Consider the following 27878-nt stretch of genomic DNA (forward strand, 5'->3'; position numbering starts at 1 on the left):
GCTCCCCCCACGCTATGGATGGCTGATGATGAGGATGCATTTCCATCTTTTTGTACCATCAGCCTATTGGCACATGGGGCAGTGCAAAAGGGCTGGTAACCATGACAACCGTACCAACTTGCTTGGGACCGGTCGGTCAAGGCCGCCTGTTGCTAATTTTTCATGGTAGATGGTGCAGTATGGCTGGTAACCGTCCTCATCATTGCAACAGGGGGCTGAGCTCCATCAGCCCCCACCCTTCATTGTAAAGAAAAGATTCAATTGCCCCTGGACTAGCAGAGGGATGAGTGGCTCCCTCCTCCACACCCCTTAATGTCATCTCTGGACTATCATTGCAGCTGGAGGCTTCCTTCCACTCATTTCTCACAAACGACTACCTGTGTCTTGTTCATGCATTCTATATTACTTCATCACACAAGTGGGGGGACAATGGTATTGGAACCCAGGAAGGCTGGGGGAAGAACGGAATGAACAGCTGGGGTTGTTTCAGGAGCACACCCTGTGAATAGCGTTCAGCTCAAAATTTATGCAGGATTGGACAGAGAGCAGCTGTGGTCTCTGGTTGTATGATACAGTGGTTCTCTAGTACACTTGCCCATAATCTAGGCAGGACTGATTCTATTTTTAGATACCCAAAAAGGAGGGATTGACTCGGGGAGTCATTCCCAAATTTTGCTTTTGCGCCCCTGGCTGATCGACCAGGGGCACTTATGACAGCACCAAATGGCGCAGTGCAAAAGGACAGGTAACCATGACCATCTTATTACCGTCTTCTTACCAGTTCATGGTATGGTAGACGGTGCAGTATGCCTGGTAACCATCGCTGCTGTCATGCAAAAGCATAAGCATGCTGCTGTGTAGCGCTGCTGGTCCGCCTCTGTCAGCGGCATCCAGTACACATACGGTGACATATACAAAAGGCAAAATAGGGTCCATTGTTGCCACGCTATGGCGTGTGCCAGGGCATTTCATGGAAAACGTGCTCGAAATGATTGTCTGCCATTGCTTTCCCGGAGGAAGGAATGACTGGCGACATTTACCCAGAATCCACCGCGCAAATGATTTGTGCAACAGCAGGCACAGGGGTCTCAACAAAAAATTCACAGAGACAGCCTAGACTCAGTTAATTGTTCGCAAAAAAGTATCATTGCAAGGAATTAACTAACTGTTTCCCATCTCACAGCTTCCACTGTCTCCAGACCTGCCACAGCATCCACCTCGCAGAGGCTGGCGAAGATTAGGCGGCGAAAGAAAAAGACAAGGGACACGATTTTCGATGAATGTGTGGGCTGCTACCTAGCCGAGGCGGACCAGCAGAGGCAGTGGAGGGAGAAAGTCTCTCTGTACCAGCGCTCACACAGCGAATGGGAGGAGAGGTGGCGTGAGGAACACAAGCAGGCGACTCAAGCAATGCTTGTACTACTGAGGGAGCAAACGGACACGCTCCGGCGACTTGTGTATGTTCTGCAGGACCGCTGCAGGACAGAGCCCCCGGCAGTATCTCTGCAACTGCCCTCCCCCGCCACAAAGTCACATTCCCCCCTCACCTCAAATAACCAGGAGGATGCCCGCCCTGGGCCGTGAATACTGTCACTGCACCCCAGCAGAGTGCTCAAGTAACCAAAAGCTCTCCTACCCTACATTTGCATAAGTCCTTCCCTTCCGGACTCAAACAAGTCCCAATCCCAGTCCCATCCCATAACTGTGTACTTAAGTAATAAAAATACTTTGCTGTTAAGTACTGTTTCCGTCATGTTTCTTCACTGAAGACTGTGTTTGAATGGGGTGCGTGGGGAAGTGCGTTGCTAATTGCATAGGACAGGCACCTTTCGCAGGGTACAGACACGGGGGCCGGATCAGCAGCGGGTAACACACACAGTGCAGTCAGCAGGCACCGTGGTCGGTATGGGAGGTGGTTTCCAGGTTCTGTGTGGGCGGTGGGGATGTGACTTTTTAGCGGGGGAGGGCAGGTACAGATCTTATACAGCGGTCCTTGTCGTGGACCGCTGAGTCACGCAGCAGAGGAATCTGTATCCGTCCTCCTCCGCCACAAGGCCACATAGCCCCCCGCACACAGAATCCCAAAAAGGAGGGATGGCAGGCTCCGTTGAAACAAGCAGTCCGGCAATGCGGACCGCTGTATGAGCAGGAGCCTGTCATTCCTTGAGTTTAGAGGCGGTCTTTACATCAGCGCACACCCTACCCACCGCAGTCTGCGTTCCAGTTTCGACCCTTTAACGAAAAGTCATGAATAAAGAAACCTCTCCTCAGTAACAGTGTGACATGTATTTTATTTTTACACGTGTCTTGGAAGTGGAGGAAACGGGGAGAACGGGGTATTTAACCGAAGAGGAGAGTCAACAGTAACTGGGTAAAGAAACAGGGGCAGGTTCAGCTTCTCTGTAAAGAAACTGAACAGTCACAGGTCACGCTGCTCGCTGGTATTTAAAGAGTTCCTTGTCGCTGTCCCAGGCGCCTGTATAGGGCTTCATGAGCAAGTGCATTAGCGGGCAGGCTGGGTCACCGAGGATCACTATAGGCAAATGCACATCCACAACAGTTATTTCGTGGTACGGGAAGAAACTACCTTCCAGCAGGCGTCTGAGCAGCCCACAGTTCCTGAGAACACACGCATCAGGAACCTTGCCCGGCCATACGACGTTCATGTTGGTAAAACGTCCCCTATGGTCCCCCAGTGCTTGCAGAACCATTGAAAAGTAGCCCAATTTCTCAGCAGCTGAATGTGGAAGAGGTGGACGATAAAGTGCGAGGAGGAGAAAACGGCGAGGATCGCAGCGGGCTCCATGCTTGCAGTGCTGTGGCGTCCACGCTGTCACTGACCAGAAAAGTGCACGAACAGATTGCCCGCAGGCGCTTTCAGGGAGGGAGGGAGTGAGGGCGTGATTGACGGTTCAATGACGACAGTTACCCAAAACCACCCTCGACACATTTTTTCCCCCAGCAGGCATTGGGGGCTCTACCCAGCATTCCAATGGGCAGCGGGGACTGCGGGAACTGTGGGATAGCTTCCCACAGTGCACCGCTTCGAAAGTCGACGCCGGCCCCGTTAATGTGGACTCAGAAGTTCGAATTAGTGTATTTAGTATGGATACACAAATTCGACTTCATAAGGTCGAATCCACAAATTCGAATTAAGTAGATTCGAAATAGTCCTGTAGTGTAGACAAGGCCTCAGTTACTTCAGCCATAAGAACCTTTAACTTTGGAATTTCCTGACTGTTCCATCTGAAATTTCTCTCTCTGCCTTTCAGTCTGGCATGCCAGCAGGAGTAAGCAGGAGCAATCTATTCAGTTGCTTTACATGAGTGGTGGTTTTCACTTGAAGTTTGTAGCTGAAGTGGGAGCTAGATAGCACTATCTGGGTGTGTGGTGACTGCAGTTTTTTTATATTGATCCAAAGTGAAATTGGCAAGCGTATGAAACAGTAATATTGAATGAGGAAAACCCAGAGCACAAGAAAGCTGTGCCACACATCTCCCCAAGGTCTGAAGTAATTTGAAGCTGAGAGGCTGTGCATACCTACATAATTGCACTCTGATACTTTTCTGCATTAGTAAGATGCCCATATCGTTACATCTTTACTAGCTCTGTGATCTAATGGATAGGAAAATGAATGAAATTGTACTTTCCCAATGCAGTCAATTGTCTGTGGCTTTTAAACTGCATTAAATCCCCCAACCTCAAACCAAGCAGTTCTTGATGCCTGTTTTCTTTCCTGTTCTGTGAGGTATTTGCATGTAGGGGACAGTTGGGTTTGGTTCATCCGGTAAATGTTTTCCTCCACTTCAACAGGCTTTTACTGAAGATGCTTTTTTCATGTGTCCCTTTGAACTCAGAGTTTTAGGTTAACTTTTACAATTGCTTTAAAAATGCTTTAAATATCTTTAATTTAGAACTGCCTGTTTGTTTTCCCTTTCATATGCCAAGGTTTTTCTATTGTTGTTCTATAACTATTATTTTCTAATATTAATCTTTTAGTTCATGTATTTTTTCCCCCTTTGCCTCCCCACCTCAAGGTTGCTGTATTCTGGGAGTAACGCTGCCTCTGAAAACCACACAGTATGAAACTGACTTCCAGTGTGTGGTCTCCTGAAAAGGTTCCTCTCTGGGATGTGAGTGGATGCTAGTGAGCGAATTCTCTAAATTGCCTAGTTAGCAAAATGAGACCTTTGAATCTTAAACAGTGTTAGACAAAGCCATCTTGAGTTCTAATCTCAGCTCTTATTTCTATTTTTTGGGCAAGTCACTTAAGCCTGCTTAAATTTAAGCACCTGAGCTGTTCTATTGATCTTGATGGCACTATGCAGGCACTTAAAATTAAGCATATGCATAAGTGCAGGATTGAGACCTTCTGTACGCTTGGGTTTTGACAAACATTTCCCAATATTGTTCACACCAGTGAATCGTTAGTATTCCGACCATTGCATCCAGTGGTAGAGTAGACAAAGGAGTACAATTTTCAAAAGCACCTAAGTGCCTTAGGCTCCTAAGTTCCATTTTCAAAAGAAACCTGGGCACCTAGGAACCTAAATTTTATTGACATTCAAGTGACTTAAGAGCCTAGGTGCTTTTAAAATTTTTATCCAATATGCAACAGCAACTGGCATTCTCAATGCCATTTCGGTTACAGCTGCTCTGAGCAGGTTCGATAAAGTGGGCTTAAACATCTACAGCTGCAAAAGTCTCGTTTCGGCTAGTGCTCGTGCTTTCACCTGTACTAATTGTAACCACGGTGGGAAATGTTTGCCAGAAGTAGGCTGGTGTGGACAAGACTTTAACTCCCTGCTTTAGCTTCCTCATCAGTAAAATGGGGTTCATACTTAGGCCATGTCTACATACAAACGTATATTTACACAAGTTATGTTGGCATACAGCCGCCGTAGTTGCTACATCATCCGTGCACCTGAATATTTGGCTCCTTGTACTGGCAGTGCATTTCCTCACCAGAAGTGCTTGTAGAGTGTGATACACCAACGGTAGGAATCCCATGTGCAACTCATCACCATCCAGCGCACTGTCTTTTACATAATGGGGCCAAAACGAGTCATGCAGGGGTGACTGGGAACCTGGGGTCAACTTCCCTGTTTGCAACTGTCTCCATCCCATAAGGGTACCTGTATCCTATAATTTTCACACTTTTTTTCTGAAAATCCTACAAACCTACTCTGCCCTCCTCACTGTCCACCATCTCTGACAGAAGCATGGAGCCTGCACAGTTCTGCACTATTGTTATGAGCATTGGAAGCACAGGGCGCACATTCCTGGAATATTTGAAGAGCTGCAAGAACTGAATGAGTGGGGACCATGACAATTCTTGGAGGACAGATTGCTGTTGGACATAGCGAGAACCAATTCATGGCTGTTGGTGGCATACACAGAGCAGCTGCAGGTGATGGAGCACCGCTCCTGGGTGAAAGACAAGCACTAACTGGTCGGATAGCACTATAATGCAGGTTTGGGATGACTAGAAGTGGCTGCAGAACTTTCAGATGTGCAAGGCCATATTCCTAGATCTGTACGCCGAGTAGGATGACCAGATAGCAAGTGTGAAAAATCGGGACAGGAGATGGGGGTAATAGGAGTCTATATAAGAAAAAGCCCCCAAAATCGGGACTGTCCCTATAAAATCGGGACATCTGGACACCCTAACACCAAGTTTGCCCCAGTCCTCCAGGGCAGGAACACCAAAATGAGAGCTGCTCTGACGGTGGAGAAGCGAATGGCATATCGCACTGTAGACACTTGCAACGCCAGATGGCTACTGGTCAGTCAAGAATCAATTTGGAGTCAGGAAATCCACCGTGGGGGCTGTTGTGATGCAAGTGTGCAGAGCCATTAATCACATCCCGCTGGATGTGATTTGAGCAATGTGCAGGAAGTAGTGGATAGATTTGCAGCAATGGGGCTCCTAAACTGTGGTGGAGCGATAGAGGGCATATACGTATTTTCACACTAGACCACCTTGCCACAGAGTACATCAACAGAAAGGGCTACTTTTCTATGGTTATGCAAGCATTGGTGGATCATTGGGGATGCTTCACTGATATCAGTGTGGGCTGCTCAGGAAAGGTTCATGACACTTGCATCTTTAAGAACACAGGACTGTTCAGAAAATTGCAAGCAGAGACTTTCTTTCCCAATCGGCAGATTACCATTGGGAATGTTGAAATGCCAATAGTGATCCTGGGGGACCCAATCTACCCTTTACTCATGATGCCATATACCAGCCATCTTGACAGTACCAAAGAACAATTCAGCTATTGGCTCAGCAGGTGCAAAATGACCGTTGAATGTGCTTTTGATTGTTTGAAGGGTTGCTGGAATTGTTTACTCACAATATGGGAACTCAGTGGGAAAAATATCCCAATGGTTATCACTGCCTGCTGTGTCTGTCATAAAACAAAGGGGGAAATGTTTCCACCAGGGTGGAGATGGAGTGGCTGTCTGCTGAATTTGAACAAGGGCTATTAGAAGAGCTCAAAGGCTCAGGAAGGCTTTGAAAGACCATTTTAACAGCAAGCCAGAGTAGTGTGTGTTATAGTGTGCTCTACTTGGCCTTGCGCTTTTGTAGCCTGGTAGGAATTGTATGGTGATTGCTGTACATGTAGGAATGTAACATTGTCAATGCACCTATTCATTTTGTTTGTGAATGATCCTATTAGTTGTGTGACATTGTGCAGTAAGAGGTAAGTAGGTATTTTCAGAACTGCTGAGCGCTTGGCGGCATATGTTGTATACTAATAAAGATGAATTATGCTCCAAATAGAATTTTATTCTGTAACAAAATCAATGAAAAAAACCTGTGATTTTAAAACAAATACCTTAAAAACCTAATAAATTAAGAGAACAGAACTTATGAAGGGGAAAAAACATTATGTCCATTTTAGCAACATGTACACCAATCATGGCTTTCAGAGGTTAGTGTATGTGAAGATGTGATTGTCTTTAATGTTCCCTGGAGTGGAGTGGTAGGGGTAGTGCAGTGACCCCTGATGCCATGTGGAATGTATACAGAGATCCCAATATTCAGTTCTCAGTGGGCTGCAGAGGGAGGCAAGCACTGGATTGTTGAATCTGCAGGTCCACCAGAGTCTACAGCATCTGTGCTTATTGCTTGAGAAGCCCCATTGTGTCCTGGTGCATCTCTCTCTCTCCTTTTCCTGCTGGGACTCCTATCTCCTCACCACTCTTTCCTTCTTCAGGCTGATCGCAGTGTTCATGCTCATGGTCTGATGCATCACTGGCTTGCAGGATCTTGCTGAAAGGTTATCCCAAGTCCGCATCTTTTTCTTCCTTATCTGGCTCAGGCGTTGTGTGGTGGTGAAGGCCGCAGTGGCAGCAGCTGAAGATAAAACACAGGGGTACCATTGTCAGTGCATTCACTACAGAAAGTAAAACTTAAGATTTTGAAGTCACTCCCCTCGCTCCTGTCAAGTATTAAGCACTACAGTCTCACTTCGGCTTGGGATTGCTTGTGCACGGTGGCAGTCATGGCATTAGCCCTGGTGAGTATGGCCCACCAAGGATAGGAGAAATGAGGAGGGAATTGCTTGGTTGTATGAGTCTAATAATTGAGAGCAATGGCACTGAATACTGGCCCCATTTTCCATATGTGGTGGTGATTTTAGCTGATATCACACTCCTGATATCAGAGGGTCACAAAGGCAGGGATTATACAGGAGCTGCTGGCATCCCAAAATGCCCGAGCCATAGGCTACTAACTTGTTTATTGCAATGATGCCTGCTGCAGGTATCACTGAGTGGCACAGAAAAGTGTCCTACCACAGAGGCAGAAAGAAAGCAGATCTCCGTAGACACCTTCAGCAGAGGACTGCAGAGTATCTCCATGAAAGTTTCATCAAGTTCTCTCAGGAGATTCAAGGGACATCCCCGTGTACATAAACAAACTGCTCTGCTCCCCCTCCCCAACTCTAGAGGAGAATGAAAAGCAGATACACCTCTACCCCGATATAACGCGACCTGATGTAACACTAATTGGGCTATAACGCAGTAAAGCAGTGCTCCGGGGGGGCAGGGCTGCGCACTCCATTGGATCAAAGCAAGTTCGATATAACATGGTTTCACCTATAACGTGGTAAGATTTTTTGGCTCCCGAGGACAGCGTTATATCGGGGTAGAGGTGTAGCAACTCTGCCTTTCTTGATTGTACCACTTCCTCTTCTAACATGAGTAAAGTCATGAAAAGTCAAAAGATGTGTCCTGCTGCTTTGGGGGTGCCATCCCTGTAACTGAAAATTTACCTACACATTTACCCAAGGTTCCTTCCTCTGCATCAGGCTCGACTGCCTGGACTGCAGTGGAGTAAAAAACTGGTCCTGGCTTGCGGCACAGCTGGATCCCCCGATTGTCTGTCCCGCATGCCTCTCCTCTTCCTCTGCCACAATCTAGGTGTGCCCACCAAGCCAGGCCATCAAGAAAAGGAATTTCAAAATGTTGTGGGGCGTTAAAGGGGGGACAGGGACTTCTGGTCTGCGTGACTACTGGGCAGTGGAGTTCAAAGTGGTGACCAGAGTGGGTCAGTGGGGGATGCTGGAGGACAGTGAGGTTTGACATAACTAATGCAGTGTTTACACTTGCACTGCATAGACTTAAGTACATTGGCCATGGCTCTATACTGCTTGGGAAGGTGATGTTACTATGTCGGAGCTCACAGCGGTGGGAGACACATGCGCAACTAGGTCGACATAAACTGCCTTGCATCGATATAACCGTGTAGCGTAGACCAGGCCTCAGTTATCTCCCTCAGAGAGATGCAGAAGATTAATTACTTTAATTTTTATAAAGTGCTCTGATAATGAAAAAATACTTTTAGATGTAAAAGGCTATTAAAATAGGATTAGATGTTCTGCTAAGGTTTTGCCTCAAAACCAACTACATTCTCAAATGACCCTGTCCTTTAACTCAGTGGTTCTCAACCAGGGGTCTGTGGCCCACTGAGGGGCCACGAGCCCTTTCAGGGGGACTGCAGAGCACTATGGCTGAAACCAGGTGCCCCAAACCCTGGCACCCCCCATGGTGTTGAAGCCGGGAGCCCTGGGAGTGGCCTGGGGCTGAAATCAGCAGCCCTGCCCTGGAAGCACCCCCTGAAGCTGGGAGCAGCACAGGGCTGAAGCCGGGAGCCCCAGTCTGCCTCTCCTCCCCCACTGAAGCTGGGAGCCATGTGTGACTGAAGCCCCGAGCCCCAGCGCTCCCCATGGACAGAAGCCCTGAGCCCATGGGCAGAGTTGGGGGGGGGGCACAAAGGTGTTGGCCCCCCAAACTGCACTGCCTTACCCAGAGTGGGGTAGTCCAGGGGCAGCTCCACCCCCCCACACCTCCTCCTCTCCCTCAGGCCACATTGTAGGTGGGAAGCCAGAGCCAGGCAGTGTGGGCCAGCTGCTCCTCTGGCTGGTGGTGCCATGGGGTGGGCAGCTGTGGCATTGCCCCATTTGCTGCTGGTGGCCGGGGTTGCAGCTGCTCCTCAGCTCCCAGCTCTGCCAGTAAGAGCCACCCTAGGGGGGGGACCCAGCTCCAGAGCCAGCAGAACCCTCCGGGAGCAGCCACCACAGACCCTCCTGGCACACAGCCCCTAACTATCCTTCTCCCTGCAACCTGAGCTACCCCCTTGCCTGCACCCTGAGCTACTCCCGTCTGTGCATTCCCTAGCTACTCCCCTGCCCGTACATAACCCGTAGCTACCCCCTGCCTGCACAAAGCCTCTAGCTACCCCCTGCCTGCACCCTGAGCTACCTGTGCCCGTACACAACCCCTAGCTACCCTCTGCCTGCACCATGAGCTACTCCCCTGCCCACACACAGCCCCGGCTACCCTCTGCAAGAGAGAGCGGAAAGAATAAGGTGACAGAGAAGAAACATACAGGAATCAAGATGGGGACAGTGGTAGGGGGAGAGAAGTGGCAACAGAAGACACTTAAATTACAGGGGTCTAGAAAAAAAATAAAGGAGCTGAAAGAATTCATAAACAAACCCTCCCACTTCCATTTGAAACAGCCAACAGTAGGTATCACGATACCCCCACAGACATACAATGAAATCACCCCCTCCACATGCCACTATCGCTGCAACCTGCTATGACATCCTAGAATCTAGAGATAGAAAAGACATATTATGTCATCTTATCCATCTTCCCCCTTTCCCATGTCTCCAACACCCTTACCTTGGCCAAAGCAGGATTGCCCCCTACTTTCTATATTCTTAAATTCTGTGTCTCTTTTAGGATGACTCACAGGATGGGTATTGTACCACATCCTCATGGAGACTGTGCAGTTTCATATTCTAAACAGGAGCTCACTGATAAGGAATGTTTCCTGAGATTCAGCCGTTAACTCTGTTTCATCCCATTACCTCTAGTGTTATGGTTGGATCATTTCATCTCGCCCCCGTGTGTTCATGCTCTTCAAATACTTGTGGACTGCAATCATGCATCCACTCCTTATTTGTAGTTTAGCTAAGCTATTATTATTTAATGCCTTTAACTTTTCTTGATTAAATCAATCCTTGAAGGCTTCGAGCACCAAGTACCACTGCCCCGAATGTTGAATGGGTGATAGCAAAGGTGGGAGATTTTCTGCAGAAAAAACGAGTACAAAGCTATATAGAACCTGGTCTAGCTCTCACTGGGAGCAGGAACAGACCCATAGAAAGTATTGTTTATAGTACATTACAGCACCCAGATATGATACTTCTGCGTATACAGCCCAGCATTTTATTGGACTCTTTTTCTCCATTTACACAAATATTTACTCGGTGGCAGGAGTAATATTCTACTATAATTCCACAAGGCAACTAGGATGATAGTTGCTCTTTTAGCATCATTTTCTTTTAGCACTCATTCTCACTTACCAAAATATCATCAAAAAGTGACCTTGCACATTTTTAAGGATCGCTGAAAAGAAAAATCAGAATAATCTTCCAGGGAACTCAGGAATTATGTATAGAGGCATAAAGGAGTCAGTAGTTCTTTGCTACAATCTTTTTTTTTAGCTGATCTCTTTTACTGCTTTTTTCTCTCTGAACATTCATTCTCATTGTTCTTTATTAATAATCATTTTCTATATACTTTTATTTTGCTGCTTGTTATTTTGCTACTGTCCATGTGTGTTGGATTTGTGGATGGCTCCCTCTCCGCCCCCAATTTCCCCCTTCCTGCAAATGCTATTCAGTACATACCACAAATTAACAAATGGTATTAACATCTTAGAATTCTCAAATGCTTGAGCCACCAGCTTTTGGGCAAATGGGCACTACAGAAAAACCTGAGAACATAAATGTATCATCTCAGCACTAAGCAAATGTCCAAGTTCAAAGGATAGATGCTGGCTGCCTTTTTCCTTTGAGCCTGAAATACTATTTGACTCAAAAAAGAGCGATTGCCCATACTACCATGGGATGAAGAAGTTGCCCAGAAACTGCCTAGATGAACTCCACCACCTGATATTTACTAGGTGCCTGGGACTTCTGCTGGAGCAAACAGGACACAAGTATTATTGTCCTTAGTTCATGCACAGAGAAGAAAACTTTGGTTCCTTCATGGAGAAATAAGGGTAGTGGTGACGGGGGGAATGATAAACATATATATAAAAATATTTTTGTGCAGAGTTCAATTTGTGACCTCTGTGAAGTTAAACATATGATAAGTGTGGTTACAAGTACAGTAAATCCCCTGGGATTTAGGTTAGTTGGATTCTTTAAAACAAACTCAGGTTTTCAGATGAAAGGTTAATTTTTTTTAAAACTGTGTACGCAAGATACATCGATAGCTCATGCCTATATACCAATATTTTCCACCAGTGGAAGTGCAATAATTAAATGGCAAAAACCTGTCAAATGAAGTGGATGAGGGGTTATTCTAAGGATTTTATCTAGACTTAGTTACTGTATTTGCAGGGTAAAAATAAATTGCCCCAAACAAAGAAAATATGACTAAAGATTTCACATTTGTTTTTGAAATATGTTTAGAAGCACAAAGATATGGGCCCTTTTTTGTGGCTTTCAGAGCCAGAGTTGAGATGATAGATGAAGTTGCGGCAGGGCACCCTGCCAGCATTAGTTGGGGGGCGCTGAGGCATGGCTCATGCCTTTGGTAAGAAGCAGTTTTCACACCATTTTTAGAGGTACAGTGTGGGCTCCCATCAGCACCAACCTCCAGCAGATGTACAAGGGACGATATGAGCATGGCCCTACCACACTCAGCCATGCCTTCTTTAGGGTTTGCAGTGCCTCTGGCTGTGCTAGCCCAGCCCCTTCCTAGGTAGGCAAGGGAGAAGATGCATGAAGCCCCTTGCCCCATCTTCTCCACTAGGACAACCACAACAAGGAAGAATTCCCCACTCATTCCATCACACCTGATATAGTACTTGCAGCCCTGTTGATGCCTGGTGGAAAACTTTGAAAATCTGTTTAGAGACTGTTTTGCTAGATAGCTTCATTCTTCTTTCTATTCTTTGCTCTCTCTACCCATCCCCAATTTTATTATTAAGGATAGTAGCATGAAAATTGAATCTTTCTTTAAGAGTTCATCTGTTCCTGTTATTTAATTCCGTACCTGATGTCTTAATACTTTTTCTGACATCAAAACTGATTATGAAATCACAATTGAGGGATTGTCATTTTAGGTAGGGAATAAGTAGCAGGAGCAAATGAATTCTTCAGAAGCAAGGATCCTGGTTTTCCTCTAGCAATTTTTTTTAATTTCCATATTCCAAATTTCCATATTACATCCTATGGACAGGCAACCAGTGAAGACTAATATATATGCCTATTACAAAAGAGGTCTGTTACTATTGGTCATAGTTACACAAAGTATTTTCTGTGTGTATTAGATTTACTATCTGTTAGTTAATAGGGCTGACCATGACCTGAATGGTATCCCTCAAGTCCATGCCTGGATGGGAATGGCTGTGTTTATCTCTCTCCACCACTGCTCAGAAAACTCGGTCATAGCTCTCTTTTTCATGGCATCCCTCTCCTCTGGATCCCAAGGAGATCATTCTGTAGATTCCACAAAGTGTCCCAAAAAAAGTTAACAGTGCCTGGGGCTCACAATCAATCCTTACTGACAGTCTAAGGATGAGGCTGTTATTCAAATCAGGGCTTGGAGGGGGTTGGCTATTTTAATATTCAAGCCAAACTATTGTTTAATGTCTAAGCTGATTTCCAAACTTTTATCTGGTGGTTAACCCTTTCTCTCCTGCCTACAATCGCCCAGCCAGGATTATAGACTTTTAGCAGAACACTCTGGTAAGCAGAAGTTTGATAAATCTTACTTAACAATTTTCAGCTGACAGTCTTAAGTTTCCTAGGATGCTTACATGGAATACGGAATACACATTACTAAATATCTTTTAAGAGGTAGCATTTAGTGTTGTTTTGAACCAGGGGAGGAGGGAATCTTTCTTTCTGATGCCTTCCCGGTGAGGGCGTTACAGGCACTCAGACACACATCCACACACAACCATACCTTCACATCCTAAACTAACAAAAAGGTTGGGATGCCCCCAGATAATGAAAACAAAAGGAAAAAGTAGAAAAAAAGGGAAAAATAAGAAGATAACAGGGAATTTGCAAACTCTTCTGCACTTGCAGTCTTCTGGCCTTTCAGGGGTCAGGAGCTACAGCTGCAGTCAAGGAAGTAGATGATGTTATAGCTGGCACAGTACTTCACAGTAGAGGGCTTTTCAGGTACTGGGAGACTGGTCAAAGGCTGGTGTTGCCTGTTTATTGATGTCATGACTTCTTTCCCTGGAGGTAATTAGTCCTGGGGTTCTGAACCATCAGTCTTCTTTTGTCTCAAAAAGGTGATGGTCTCAGCTTTCTACTTGATTTTGATGGATGGTGATTATAACTTAGTTTGCCTTGCAGCACCTTCCCCTGAGGGTCTTCAGGCACATCAGTTGTGAAAACTACCTTCAATCAGGGCTGGCTCCAGGGTTTTTGCCGCCCCAAGCGTCGAAAAAGAAAAGAAAAAAAAGCTGCGATGGCAATCAGAGGGACCGAGGGACCTGCCGCCGAATTGCCGCCAAAGAGCCCGACGTGCCGCCCCTTCCCCTCGGCCGCCCCAAGCACCTGCTTGCTGAGCTGGTGCCTGGAGCGAGCCCTGCCTTCAGTTCTGATAACATGACCCAATAAGCTTTGTTTTATGTCATCCTGGGCTCATGTCATTTTCTGGAAAAGTCCTGCTGAAACCAGCAGCTTTAAAAAAAATATTCAGTGTTGTATGCCACATGCCCTGAAAATATCAAAATGAAAAAGACAAACAACCACTTTTGAGGAAGTTAACATGGAATTACCTGGGTAACAAAGACCTAGAACTTCAGCGTTAGGTAGGTTGGCAAGTAGTATTATCCTTATTCTTTGCAGAGAGTTTAAGTAACATGCCCAAAATATGACAGAGTCAACAGGTATCTGTCATAATACTTGGTCCTGCCATGAGTGCAGGGGACTGGACTAGAGGACCTCTCAAAGTCTCTTTCAGGCCTAAAATGCTATGATCACCTTACAGAGCGTATCCTCAAATTCTGTAAAAACAACTGGTTACAAAAGCCCTAACAAACACATACCAGCCACTCAATGTGAATTCACCAGCAACATTAAGAAGAAACTCAGACAGTTTATAACATACGTCCCATCATTTCTTGTAAACAAGGCTATTTGGCAATCTTTATATTTTAAGTACTGGGTCATATAAGTCATGCAACTTATCTCTTTGGAAATTTCCATCTTATAGAAGAAAGGTGACTATAAAGGTGATCAAATTAAAAACCTATTTAAAATAAAAAAATAATTTTATACAAGGTCTGTATTCTCGTGTATGCTATTTCTCTTGCACTTGGAAAGATGAACATATGTGTTGGCAAAGGTGCTAGATGCAATAAAATTAGTTATTGGTGAAAATTGGGTATAATTAATTTTGACGGTATCTCTTTTGCCTCAGTTAGAATTTATATTTAGCCTAAACTGATTTTGTGAACTTTTGCAAAGCTTCTGTACTGTTTGCATTAATTTAGGCTTTTTAAATTAAAAACAAGAATCTAGCTCAGTTTTCTGTATTGCATCAGACAGCTGTTTGGAACCCTACTAGGTAATACATTAACAGTCACACAAGCCATGCATTTTGGGTACTTGGAGGGGAGGGGGATACACTTAGCTGGAGCCTCTATTATGGTGTTTTTAAAGAGTTTCTATGCAGCTTGCAGGCATTTAACTCTTATGAGTGTTTCTTTTAATTTGTTTAACTAGCCTGCTCATTTTTGTATAGTTTCCCTTTTTGAAGTTAATGCTATTGTGCTAGGTTTCTTTGGTCTTTTCCCTCCTACAAGGAGGTTAAATTTCACAGGCTCTCTAAAATAGTAATATAAAGTACCAGAAGCCCAGCTTTGCAGTATTTGGTTACCTATTCTCCAAATCACAAAGCAGGATGGAACAAGTAAATCAGCCACTGATTACCTTAAAGAAAAAGATATTGTTAAACAGGCTTAAACGTTTAATGTTTAGGCCTCTCTGTGGGGTTAGATCACAAAGCAGGGTCTGGAATCTATTTTAGTGGGTTGGTAAAAACAGCTGCTAGTGTCGTTAAAACTGATTTGTGGAGAATAGTGTCCGAGTACCTGCACAAGTGGCTCCTGAGTGGGGAGGGAGACAAAGTGCTCCTTGTCCCACTACTGACCCTGCTCCTTCCTGGGCTTTATTGCAGGGCCTGGGGCTGTACGTGCTGCATGTGTAAGACCAGGGAGGGCCCTTATACCTTTGTTCCAGACAGAGCCTGCGATCCTGGGGCTGGGGGCGGTGCGTGCAGGGCAGCACTCGCTCTGCTCCTGCTCTAGTCTGGTTGAAACTGGACTGCGCAGAGCAAGCCCCCTCCCCAGTGAGCACTGGGAGAGCTCGGCTGCCCTGCCCCCGGCCAGCGCTTCTCCAGCTGCTCGGAGAAGGGACGAGGGTGGGCAGCAGCTTCTTTTCATGGCGTTAGTTCCTCGAGCAACAAGCACGTCCTGCTGGAGAGAGGCCTCCGTCTGCAGGGGAGAGGCTTCGTTGCAAGGGAGAGACCCCTACAGCTCAGAGCAGCGAGAGGCTCTGCTGGAGCTGCCTGTCCCGCCTGGAGCCAGGCGAGCTGTCTTGGGAGGAGGAGGAGGAGGAGGAGGAGGCGGCGAGGAAAGGGGAGAGACGTGTCCTTTCTAGAAGATTGCAGGACAAGCAACAGAACAGCAGGATCCCTGTGCTTTCAGAAGTCACCGTTTCTTTGCAGGGTATGAGCCGCCACATTCCTTATCAGACACATTGCGTGTGATTAGGTAATTTGCCCTCATTCCCCGCCCGGAGATGTTTGCAGTGGAGTGTTGTTGTGTCCACGATCCAGGTGAATGTTGCAACATCTGCCCTTCTCCCGCTGCTGCGGCTGCCACAGACAAAAGAGCTGCATGCAAATTTCCCCAAGAATGCAGCAGTGTTGAAAGAGATGAGACTTTGTCTTCTGGGTACAATTCGGCAAATGGAGACAGCTGCGAGTCCTTACCTGAAGTTGTGGCCTGTGATCCAAGCAGTTTGAACAACCCGCTAGAGGTTATGCACAGTCTTTCTGTTCACAAGCATTTCTCCTGGTGTGTTGACTACAGACAGCCTTACCTTTTGCTAGGTATGCAATGATTCCTGTTTCCTTCCGCTGGTCACTTGTTAGAATATGGGGGAGGAGGTTAAGGGGCTGAATCACTTTGAAATCTTACGTGAGTGGGTGTATTTGCTATCTCTAATAGCAAATAATTGTACCTTTGCCCCTAAAAGTGTGGTGTTGGTTTCCATTAAGCATGTACAGAGACTATTGTAGTAATGGCATCATTTGAAAATTAATACCCATGTTGTGTGCCGATGATGTGGCGTGTTTCTTCGCATCCAAAACTCCCAGATGCATCAGATAGATCATTAAGGTCTTCTTGTTTTTTAGCGGCCGATTTATTCATGCTGTGTTTACCATGTTTTGGTTTTAGCGCTTGCTCATGAGTATAGATTAGCAAGAAAAGACATTCTGCTGCCAGTACCTTTACAATCAATACAATTATCTAATCATTTAGCTGTATATATTTTTAGTAAACGGTGGTTTATCTCTTAAGTAGCGGCAGTGCTTGCATGACTATTTCTAAGTAATTGAGGAGTAACTTTATTTTTCCAAAGAAATAAACCATGTAGTTAAGAAAAAAATGCTTGTTTTCAAAATCAAATTTCAGTCCTCCAAAGGGATCAACCTAGGCAGAGTCCCATTGATTTCAGTAGGACTCCATGCAGATTTATCCTCCAGCACCTTTACTCAGCAATCCTTGAAGTCAGTAAGAGCTGTGGGCATGCAACTGACTGCCAGATACCTGTTGTCTCTCTCATATTTTGAGCATGTTACTTAAACTCTCTGCAAAAAATAAGGATAATAATACTTGCCGTACCTACCTACCTAACACTGAAGTTGAGAATTCTAATGAATTAAGCTCTTATCCTGCAAAGTTTTACACACACACACACACCTGAATAGCTCCATTAACTCATGTAAATGTCTTCAAGGGCCTTAGCTTATAAAATATTTTGAGGATGAAAATAGTATTTAAAATATTAAGTATTATTGGTTAGGTCCCCATTTTAATCTGATTTTTCATAAATCTACTGATGCAGAATTACTGAATACGACCACGTGCTAGCTCTTTCTATCTGGACATCACCCCAGTCGTGTAGTACAAATGTGTGCTTTACCCCAGAAGTAAATTGTTCTTCATTAACTAAGGGAAGAATCCACAAAGACTTTTTACAGGGATGCAGTAGGGTATAAGTTGACCTTAAAAGGCTTTAAAATTCTAATCAGAACCTAGTACAGTATTGATTTAGTCTTGGTGGCCATATGATAACATTTCAGGGCTTAACAAGTACAGTGTCTCTTTTTTGCAGTGTCACTGTTGTATGTGATCAAACCATAGTTATGTCCCACATGTACTGTAAGTATCCTCACTTGAAAAATGTTGACAGGTGAAAGGTTTGAGACTTGGTTAATTTAAGTGACTTGTTTGTTCCTCAGATGACAATCAAAACAAAACCAATGAAAAGAAAGAGAAGAAAATGGTTACTCAGAAACCCCTTGGAACTATAGAATATACTGTAAGTACTGGGTGCACAGTTAGGTCATTTGTTAATGTTTAAAATGAGGTTGTCGAGGTTAATGAGAATCTAAAGAAACCAAACTAATATAGATACCCTTTAATTCTTTTTAAAAATATCCTCCAAATATTCTATGTGTAGGAAGGGAAATTGGCCTCAACCCCACAACCATCCTCCAGCGTAGGCATCACCCACCCTCTCCCAGCTTCCTGCCTTGTGTATTTCCACTTCCATAGTGTGGCCATGTAATACCTCTCCTGTTCCTCTGAGAAATAGGCCTGGTCTACACTGAGGGGGAGAGAGAATCGATCTAAGAACACAACTTCAGCTATGAGAATAGCGTAGCTGAAGTCGACGTATCTTAGATCAAATTAAAATTACCCACTTCGCGTCCTTGTGGCGCTGGATGAGCGGCCGCGGCTCCCCCATCGACTTTGCTTCTGCCTCTCACACTGCGAGAGTTCAGCAGTCGACGGGAGAGCGATCGGGGATCAATTTATTGCATCTACACTACATGCGATAAATCAGTCCCCGATAGATAGATCGCTACCCGCCGATCCGGCAGGTAGTGTAGACATACCCATAGCTCTGTCCCATTAAGTGTTGCCTAGGCCCTCTATCAGGAATATGTTTGTACCCTGATCATGAGATGCCAATGTTTCCTTTTTGGAATGCCAATGATATACACTGCTTCTGTATCAGAAGTGATTAGTTGTGTTCTGGGAGCAAGCTTACTGAAAGGTGCCAGGGACATATTGTGATGTCCCCTTTTCCCTACAGATTCAGGAAGGGAAGGAACTCTTAACCTGACTCTCTCATGTGCTAGTATGCTGTGTTATCACCAGGCCTGCTGAGAATAGGCTTGAATCTTAACTGCTAGAATGAATGAAAGAGTAATGAATGTCAAATATATATATAATGTGTGCACAATGTGCCCTCCTCCTCCTCTCTCCTAACCAGTTATAACTGGAAGGAGCTAAGTTAAAATGATACATTGTTTAACTAAGTTTGATGAAGCAGTGAGAGAGGGATTGTAACTTCTTTTTTCTCTGTTTTATAGAGTGGAAAAAGTGCTGCTAACTTAGTAGATGTTGTCTTATAATTAACTGTGTCATCTCTCAAAAAGTAGACCGATAGAAAATATTTTAGATCACCAAGTCCATAGCCTGCAGCTGGTCTACCCGATAAAGTTTAAATAAACTATTATACTGATCCTGTACTTGATTATTGCTGTATCTTAAACATCCAGTTTTCTTTCTTCAGGCTGGAAGTCAGGACACCCTAAACAGCATAGCATTGAAATTTAACATCACTCCAAACAGACTTGTGGAACTCAATAGGCTGTTCACACACACAATTGTTCCAGGGCAGGTAATTTTTTAAGTTTTAAATACTCAGAAACTCTGATTCTTTGCTATGTATTTAAAGACTCCTCCCCCTCCCCAACTTAATGAGTCCGTTAGGCAGATATATATGATGGTGATGGGGGGTATAGCTCAGATGGTTGCAAGAATTGGTCTAGACCCACTTGGGAATCAGGCAGCCCAGGAAGCCAGCTGGCCCAGGAATAAGAAACCCTGGGTTCCTTGTCCCAGAGGCAATTTGCATGGCAGGTCTGCCCAGGAACCCTAGATTCTGGGAGCCCCCAGCGGCTGCTGAGTGAAATTGACATCCTTGTCAGCTTCACCACTGCTAATAGTCAGTGAGCTGCTGCTGTCCTGGGAGCATAGTTAGATTTAAAAACACCAGGTACAGTTTTTTTTCCAGAATTTCTGATTTGCAAGAAATCTTGAAAATTTGATTTCATTCTGAGTCAGAACAAAACCAGTTCTCGAAATTCTGAAATTTCTCGCTAACCAGAAATCCTGAGTTTTGGCCAGCTCTAGTGATGATAATATCTAGCTCTTATAAAGTACATTTCATTAGTAGATCTCAAAGCGACTTATAAAGTACGCAAGTATCATTGTCTCCATTTGACAGATGGGGAAACCAAGGCACAGAGGTAAAGTGATTTGCCTATGGTCACTCAGCAGCAGAGTGAATTCAAGTACAGGGACGCCTTAAGTTTTTATTATTTAAAGAAAAATAAATGTTTTTTTTAAATGTCTGTACTCGTAAATAACACTGTGGGTTTAAAAAGTTATGTAGTTTTAATTTTTCTTTTTGACCATTGAAGTGTATTTCTTTCTGCACTTCTTTGGGCTTTGACATTGGCAAATGACTCTGCAGCTTTATTTTTAGGGTCTTATGCTACTAAACGCTTGAAAGTCTGTAAGAGTAAAAATCCAAATAAAACATGGCTTAATTTTTTTATTAAAAAAAAATGTTGACATTAGATTTATTTTTATTAATAAAAAGTTTCCAAGGTACCTGACAGTGTTCCATTACATATTTTCTCTTTAATTCAGAAGAGTTTTTCCCTCTGACATAAATATGGTTTGGAAAAGAGACATCTTATTGCAAAACATAATTTCCTGTAACTTCTAGCTCTAAAATTTACATTTGTTGCTTCCTCCAGTGGCTTCTTTTTTTGGGTCCAATTTTTGCCTTTATAACAGGCATCTGCTGTATTAACTTCTATAAACTATACTGTGATGATTTCTGTATTAGTTCATCTTGTAATTAGGTTGTAGTTTACACAGGTAAGGGAGGTTATCATTCTTTCAAAACTGGTGTACGCTGCTGCCTTTCTCAAAAAAACAAAATATAGACCCTGATCCTGCAGTGAGATTCATATGGAACCCCACTGACTGACAAATAGGATTTTAGAGATAGGAGTTATTCCAGAATGTGTTTTGCAGTGAGATGTGCGTGGTCAATACCAGATTGTCTTTGTTGAGACTCCTGCATGGATCTCATTGCAGAATCAGGGCCATAGTGTTTATTATTACATATGTCTCTCTTTTTCTTCTATATGTAACTCTTTTCAGATAAGCTATTTATATTTAATGTAATCTTTGTGCAGGTTCTCTATGTCCCAGATACTGACCACTATTCCAGTGCTTCTAGGTTAGCGTCTTCCAGTCCTGGTGCTCCTGTTTCTCCTTCATCATCAGATGCTGAGTATGATAAACTTCCTGTAAGTAAATCTTGTGTTTACAGAACACTGTTGCTTTGAAACTCAGGTTAAATCCTATTAAGTAGTTATTTTTTGATGAGGTTGCAATTGAAGCATTGTAGAAAATGGCATTAAAAGCGGCTGATGGGTTTGAGCCAGTTGTTCCTGGGAGTTTAGGTGTTTCTGTACTGATGTTTACACAATTAAACCAATCCCCCCCCCCCCCAGTCCTATGATCTGATCCATGAAAATGGAGTCCCATTAAAGTCAGTGGGGCTGTGTTCATTGGTCTTTCCATGTCAATCAAATTGAAGAATTGGGTCAGTGTTCCCTCTAATTTTTCCCACCCATGTGCAGAATGAATTTTGTTGTTATGGAGGTGTGACACATCACATTCATATTGGTGCACATAACAACATCCGTGTGGTGGGGGTGGGGCCGAGTGATTTTTGTGGGAGGGGGCTGCGGCAGAGGGTTGGGGTGAAGGGGTGTGAAGGCTCTGGGGTGGGGCTGGGGATGAGGGGCTCTGGGTGGGGACAGAGGGTTGGGTGCAGGGGGTGAGGGCTCCAGCTGGGGGTGTGGGCTCTGGGGTGGGGCTGGGGATGATGGGTTTAGGATGCAGGAGGGTGCTCTGGGGCTACTGTGGGGGGAGAGCACTCTTCCTGCCCCCACCCCCAGTGCTCTCTCCCCACAGCAGCACCTGGGCTGGCGGGGAGAGGTGCCTGTCCCTGCTGTGGGAGCTCTGGGGGCAAGGGCTGCAGGATAGGCACCCGGGCCTGGCAGGCTGGCCATGCCACGGCTGGGGCCGGAATGCTCCAGGGTCGGGCCGTGCTGCGCCTGGGGCTGGCCCAAGCCACACTGTTGTACTTAAAGTACTGCACAGGATCTTTTCAGGGGGAATAAGGCAAAACGCCACATTTATTAGTAATACATGTATTAATTAACATTGTATCATATGCATATGATATATACATATATATATCACACTTATGCACTCACACACACACACACAAGCACACTCCGTCTTGTTGTTGTTACCAATTAGTTGCTCCCCCTAACTGCACTGGCCAGGTGAGTTAGATGGGGGAGGGGGTGGAGCCGGGCTTCTGCTGATCCAGATTGATGCTCCCATGTTGACAAGACGAGACCCAGGGTCCTCTGCAAGACACCTCACCTTTATAGCAGCTTCCCTCTTATGCAAATCCGTAGCGGATTCAAAATTTGTGTTTGTGTCCGTTGGTTCTTTGTCCTGCTTTCTTCTGGGTGTTGTTCCAATGCTGCAAAGAGGGTGTTTCCAAAAGAAGGTGCTTGCTTCTTACCCCCGAGGCTGTCAGTATGTCTGCTTGTCTTTAATGAGCCCACCTGACAGGTTTTATTTTCCTTGTGTCTGGCTCCCAGCCCCTCAACCCCAAACGGTTGAGGCTGTCTGGAGATGCTGCCTTCCATGCCTTGCTCATTCACACCTCATTCATTCAACAGGGCAATTGATTAAGGGAGTTGGGGGTGGGGGGGAGATCTTGTTCTACTGCTAGCAAAAAGACATTTTTCTTCTATCTTATTCTATCCTTAGGGGCTATAACATTATACCAAGGGCAATGCAAAGTTTCTACATGAGGCTTTGATACAAAGTTTCCATATACCAAGGCTCATTAATACAAGATTTCTATATGAGGCTTTGATACAAAGTCTCATGAAAACAGAGGTCACGCATGGGTAGACCTATTACAAGGTTATATGAAGAGGCACAATGTAAAGTCATATGAAAATTATCAGAGATTTATCTACAACACCACCCCGGCCACGCCTGGGGCTGTACCTGGGCCCGATCTGGCTGTGGTAGGTCTGTGCCGCAGGGTGAGTTGTCCCTCCCCCGGCTGAGGCAGGCCCCCGGGTGCGTTCTCTAAGCCTCTGCGTGGCGCTAAATAGGCTACTACGTGGCTGCGTAGTTTACAGGGAACTTAGGCCTTAGTGTGGTTAACTTAGGTGTCTAATTGGAAACTTTTGTAGTGGGTGGTTTTGTTTTTTTCCTTAATTTCTTGTGTCTCATTTACTTGGAGTTCTATCTATCTATCTATCTATCTATCTATCTATCTATCTATCTATCTATCTATCTATCTATCTATCTATCTATCTAATGTTATAAACAAAATGTGGACACATGCTGGGTGGAGTATGAAATATAAATCTGGCTGTGTTCTTTCTTTAAACCAAAAGGAAAATTGTTAATGCACCTTGGTCTTTAATTTTTCAAAATCTGAGAAGAAAAATGTCTGTGAAACTGGTCCTGATGTTTTGCACTGAGGCTTTTGCTTTTTAAAGGATGCTGACTTGGCAAGAAAGGCCTTCAAACCAATTGAGCGAGTCCTGTCATCTACCTCGGAGGAAGATGAACCAATAGTTGTCAAATTTTTAAAAATGAACTGCCGTTACTTCACAGACGGTAAGGTAAGTGGAGCTTGGGCCTTGTGTCTGATTCGAGATCCTTTTACAGAGTGAACTTTGTTGTTAGTGTAAGTCAGAGGCTAACAGCGGGTTTGGGAGCGAAGCATAACGTAAGAAAGTGCTCTGGACATTCTGTTTGTTACTCCACACTATAGTGACATATTTGCTCTTTACATCCATTTACCTAATACAGTGACTGCTTGATGGAAGAATAGCTCTTCCTTCCCACCCATCTCCTTCTCCTTTACAGCCTTTTACTAGAAAGGTCTCCTTTCAAGAAATGTTGGGGGCCCCGCCCATGTGCTTGGAAGACACCTGTACAGAGAGTATTGCACTTCATAGTTCCATTAATCATGATGTACAAAATGCCTGAGCAGAGACTGCCAAGTTCCATCAAATTACAGGATCGCTTTATAAAATGGACAAATGTTTGTTGTAGTATACGTGTGACTTGAATTGGCTTTGAACTCTCTCTAGGGGTAAATGCACAAGATCAGGGCAGATCTTAGTTCTCTTACTCCTGAAGTTTGAAAACTGTTTTCCTACATTTATTTATTTTCTTATTTACTCTTGTTGTTTCTCATTTACATCTCCTATAAAAGGTGTTTAAACACTTGAGTTTTCACGTTCTTTGGAGTCAACAGGAAACACCTGAGATACTAATTGTTTCAACTTAGCTTTTTTCTCTTTTGTCCTGTTGTTTTGTATACGATTTACATTCAGGGCTCTCACTTTTTCTGTTTCTGAACAGATGTGGAATATGCATTTAACCAACTTGGAGTTTTTGTAGAAAGTAGCAGAATACTAGTGTGTCTTGTGCAGAAACTTGTACAACACAGTGCTTTCTTGTGTAAAGCTTTTTTGATACTGGGTTCCATTTCAAATTTTATAACTGTCAGTTTCTTTGAAGCCTACGTATGCTTTAGGAGCCAAAAACAGCTTCACACCTCAGCAGTCCAGTGTGGACTTTGGTCTTGGCAACATATCTTCAAGCAGAGTCTGATCTATTCCTGTTTCCCCTTTGGCCCAAATACAAAACTTGGCCTATATATGTGGCATTCTGCTGTCTGTATTGAGAACAGTGACTTTGACACCTGTGAGTCTGAATGGCAGAACCTCCCGCTATACACACAGAAGAAGGATGTGCAAAGTACCGGTATATCTTGCCTTTGCTCCACAAACAAAAGGCAACACGTGCTCCCTAGTATCGATCTGTTAGTTTTGTTGTATCTCTTCCTCTGGCTTCCTAGCCTGCACTGGCATGACTTGCTGGTTGACTAGCCTTTTCCTTAGTGATGCTTGCAGTGTTATGCAGGTTAATCTTGTGGTCATTTGGGCTCTATGACAGCTGTCTGTCAAATGACTTCTGATCAAATGCAGTATTGCTGACAATTTTGGTCATGATTGTAGGCTACTAAAAGGCCACATCCATGAGCCCCATGTCCGGTTGTGGGAGACGGTCATTCATCCAACCCAGGTCTAGTCATTTCCAAGAGTTAAAAATTGTTTCCACAGCAGTGTAAATTCCCAGCTTGGCCAGAGAGCCATTGGAGGGTGGAGAATGGAATTACCATGTTGGATGCCTGTAAAATAGGTCAAGAAGAGATTTTCTATGTACCAGACGGCTCTCTCAAGAAAGGGGATGTGGAATCCTAGATTCATCTGGTGTCAGTACAGCAACATCTCCATGTCCCTATTACTGGGAGGCCCTGTATGTGTGCAGAAATCCGTGCCAGCAGGTTGAGAGAGGGCTGCTAGCACAGATTTACCAGGCAGGTGTAGCCAAAATAAAAAGTTGCCGGTGGGTTTAAAAAAAATAGTCTTTTCTTGCTTCTGGTTAATTAACAAGCTGTAGCTCCAGTTTATAGCAGCCAGGGATGAAAGTTAAGTACCTTGAATCCTCTTTATAACACTGTCCTTGTCAGCTAAGCATTTTGAGTGTTCCAAAGAGTTCTCTTTTTATTTATCCTTCAGTATAATATCTGGCCCCATGCAGTTGGAAGCCAGAGCGTTCTGTTAGAAAATATTGCCCCACAGGGATATAAAGAGAGATGAGAGAGAGTATTATACTAGGCAAATAACGTAAAGGTTGACACTGAGCTATTCATTAAAGTGACCTCTGGTCAGTGATTAGATTTGATGTGCTAACTCTCTCTTTATTTGTTTTTATTAGGGTGTAGTTGGGGGTGTCATGATAGTGACTCCAAACAACATCATGTTTGACCCACATAAGTCGGATCCTCTGGTAATTGAGAATGGCTGTGAAGAGTATGGGCTCATCTGCCCTATGGAGGAGGTTGTCTCGATAGCCCTCTACAATGATATCTCACACATGAAGATTAAAGATGCCCTGCCATCGTAAGGAGTGTTCTTTCCTGATTGTGTTTACATCTTATCAGCCGGGGAGGGGAAATCAGCACAAGAAAAGAGAGGTTTGGTGGGAGTGGTAATAAAGTTCATGGGAAGAGACAATTAACAGTGCCTTAAAGGAAAGAGTGCTGGAGAAAGGCAGAAAGGTGTGATGTCCTATAAAACAGTGGTTCTCAACCAGGTGTAGATATACCCCTGGGGGGTACCCGATGTCTTCCAGGGGGTACATCAGCTCATCTAGATATTTGCCTACTTTTACAACAGGCTACATAAAACGCAGTAGTGAAGTCAGTACAAACTAAAATTTCATACAGACAATGACTTGTTTATACTGCTCTATATACTGTACACTGAAATGTAAGTACAATATTTATATACCGTGGTAAAAACAAGCAAGTAAGCAATTTTTATTTTTATGTCTGATTTTGTAAGCAAGTACTTTTCCAGCGAGGTGAAACTTGGGGGTGTGCAAGACAAATCAGACTCCTGAAAGGGGTAGAGTAGTCTGGAAAGGTTGAGAGTCATTGCTATAAAAGATGAAGGAAAATAAACTTTTCAACAGCAGAAAAGGAGACACGTGTAGTAGGTATCAAAACCTAAGAGACAGAGGACAGTGAAAATGTCCAAAGGCAGAGAGAAAGATGGCATGGCAGGTGTAATGTTTAGGTTTGTGATATTTATTCCTGCGGGTTAGTTTCTACAACTGATTGAGACCCCCCAGAAAGTGTTCCACAATTTTAATGGAAGGGAGGTGACTACAGAATGTTACTGATTAGTTTTCATTCAGATTGCTTGCTGTTGCTATTGTGACTATATTGGTGAATGGAACAGGTATTTTTAAACATTTCTGGTTGCAGCACTACCTCCCACAAACCTCCAAAATATCAGTCCTCTTAGGTAGGAATAAGAGATCGTAACCCATTTAATTACTTCTAATACACAGCAGTGTTTTCTTACCTGGTATTTTCACTTACACTTGGTCAATTATACCTTGATGATGAACACTGTCCACAGGTCTGATCTAGAAAACAACCTGTCTTCTCAATGCAGATAACATGGTTTCACCGTTTAAGTAAATGTGTCATCTTCCCTCTCCTCCCCTGCCCAACAAAAAAATTAGTCATAACATCTCAGCCATGCAGAACAAAGGCAGCTAGCCCTGGAGAGATGTATAGTGGTGATATAGTCATAGGTAAGACTAAGATTTTGTCACCGTGATTTTTAGTAAAAATCACTGACAGGTCTCAGGCAATAAACAAAAATTCACAGAAGTCCTCAACCTGTCAGTGACTTTTACTAAAAACAATGGGGCGGCTTGGGGCTCCAGGGCCTGCCCACGGCAGCTCAGGTCTCCGGGGCCCTAGGGCTGAGGTGGAAAATGTCACGGAGGTCTCTGAATGTTACAGAATCTGTGACCTCTGTGGCATAATGTGATCCTTAGTCATAGGGTTTCCTGTCTTAGCTGTTTAGACCTCTATACCATACTTTGCATCCCAGTATCTTCATGGGAAAATATATAAGCTTTCATTATCTGTTCTCAGGCTCTTTAAACTTGACCTATGTGAATAACAAAGTAAATAAAGATCTTGAGCTATATGTCCTTATATTTCCAGGATTTTCCTAATTTCAGGCTCTTTGATGGGTTGCCTCACCCATCCCTAGAGTTTTTGGGGAGATTCTGCAGTCAAATGGTCAAGTTTAGTATTGGGGGAATAACAAGTAACTTAAGCTTTTTAAGGCACTTACAGCTCTAAAGTTGTGTAAGTGCTTAAAAAATGTAGAGGAGATTCTCTCTGTGGTTTTCTGTACTTTCAATAATTAACTTCTACCAGTTAAAGAAGCAG

The 27878-nt window shown here is 44.2% G+C and overlaps 1 protein-coding gene across 5 annotated transcripts in view; it reads left to right on the forward strand.

The window, feature by feature from the left end:
* The window catches only part of NCOA7 (nuclear receptor coactivator 7), a 156471-nt gene that overhangs the window by 87053 nt on the left and 41540 nt on the right, over nt 1-27878 (forward strand). For 2 of the 5 annotated variants that reach the window (XM_045010750.1, XM_045010752.1), the window contains exons 1-6: nt 16208-16668; nt 18085-18164; nt 19428-19535; nt 21130-21243; nt 23542-23667; nt 25838-26022. In XM_045010750.1, the coding sequence (XP_044866685.1) occupies nt 16356-16668; nt 18085-18164; nt 19428-19535; nt 21130-21243; nt 23542-23667; nt 25838-26022 (926 nt within the window). In that variant the 5' untranslated portion in view covers nt 16208-16355. Of the gene's footprint in view, nt 1-16207; nt 16669-18084; nt 18165-19427; nt 19536-21129; nt 21244-23541; nt 23668-25837; nt 26023-27878 lie in introns of those variants that run through there. The other 3 variants (XM_045010751.1, XM_045010754.1, XM_045010755.1) reach the window with 2 other exon arrangements.

Source organism: Mauremys mutica, chromosome 3 (assembly GCF_020497125.1).
Source record: "Mauremys mutica isolate MM-2020 ecotype Southern chromosome 3, ASM2049712v1, whole genome shotgun sequence".
In the NCBI taxonomy this organism is placed as follows: domain Eukaryota; kingdom Metazoa; phylum Chordata; order Testudines; family Geoemydidae; genus Mauremys; species Mauremys mutica.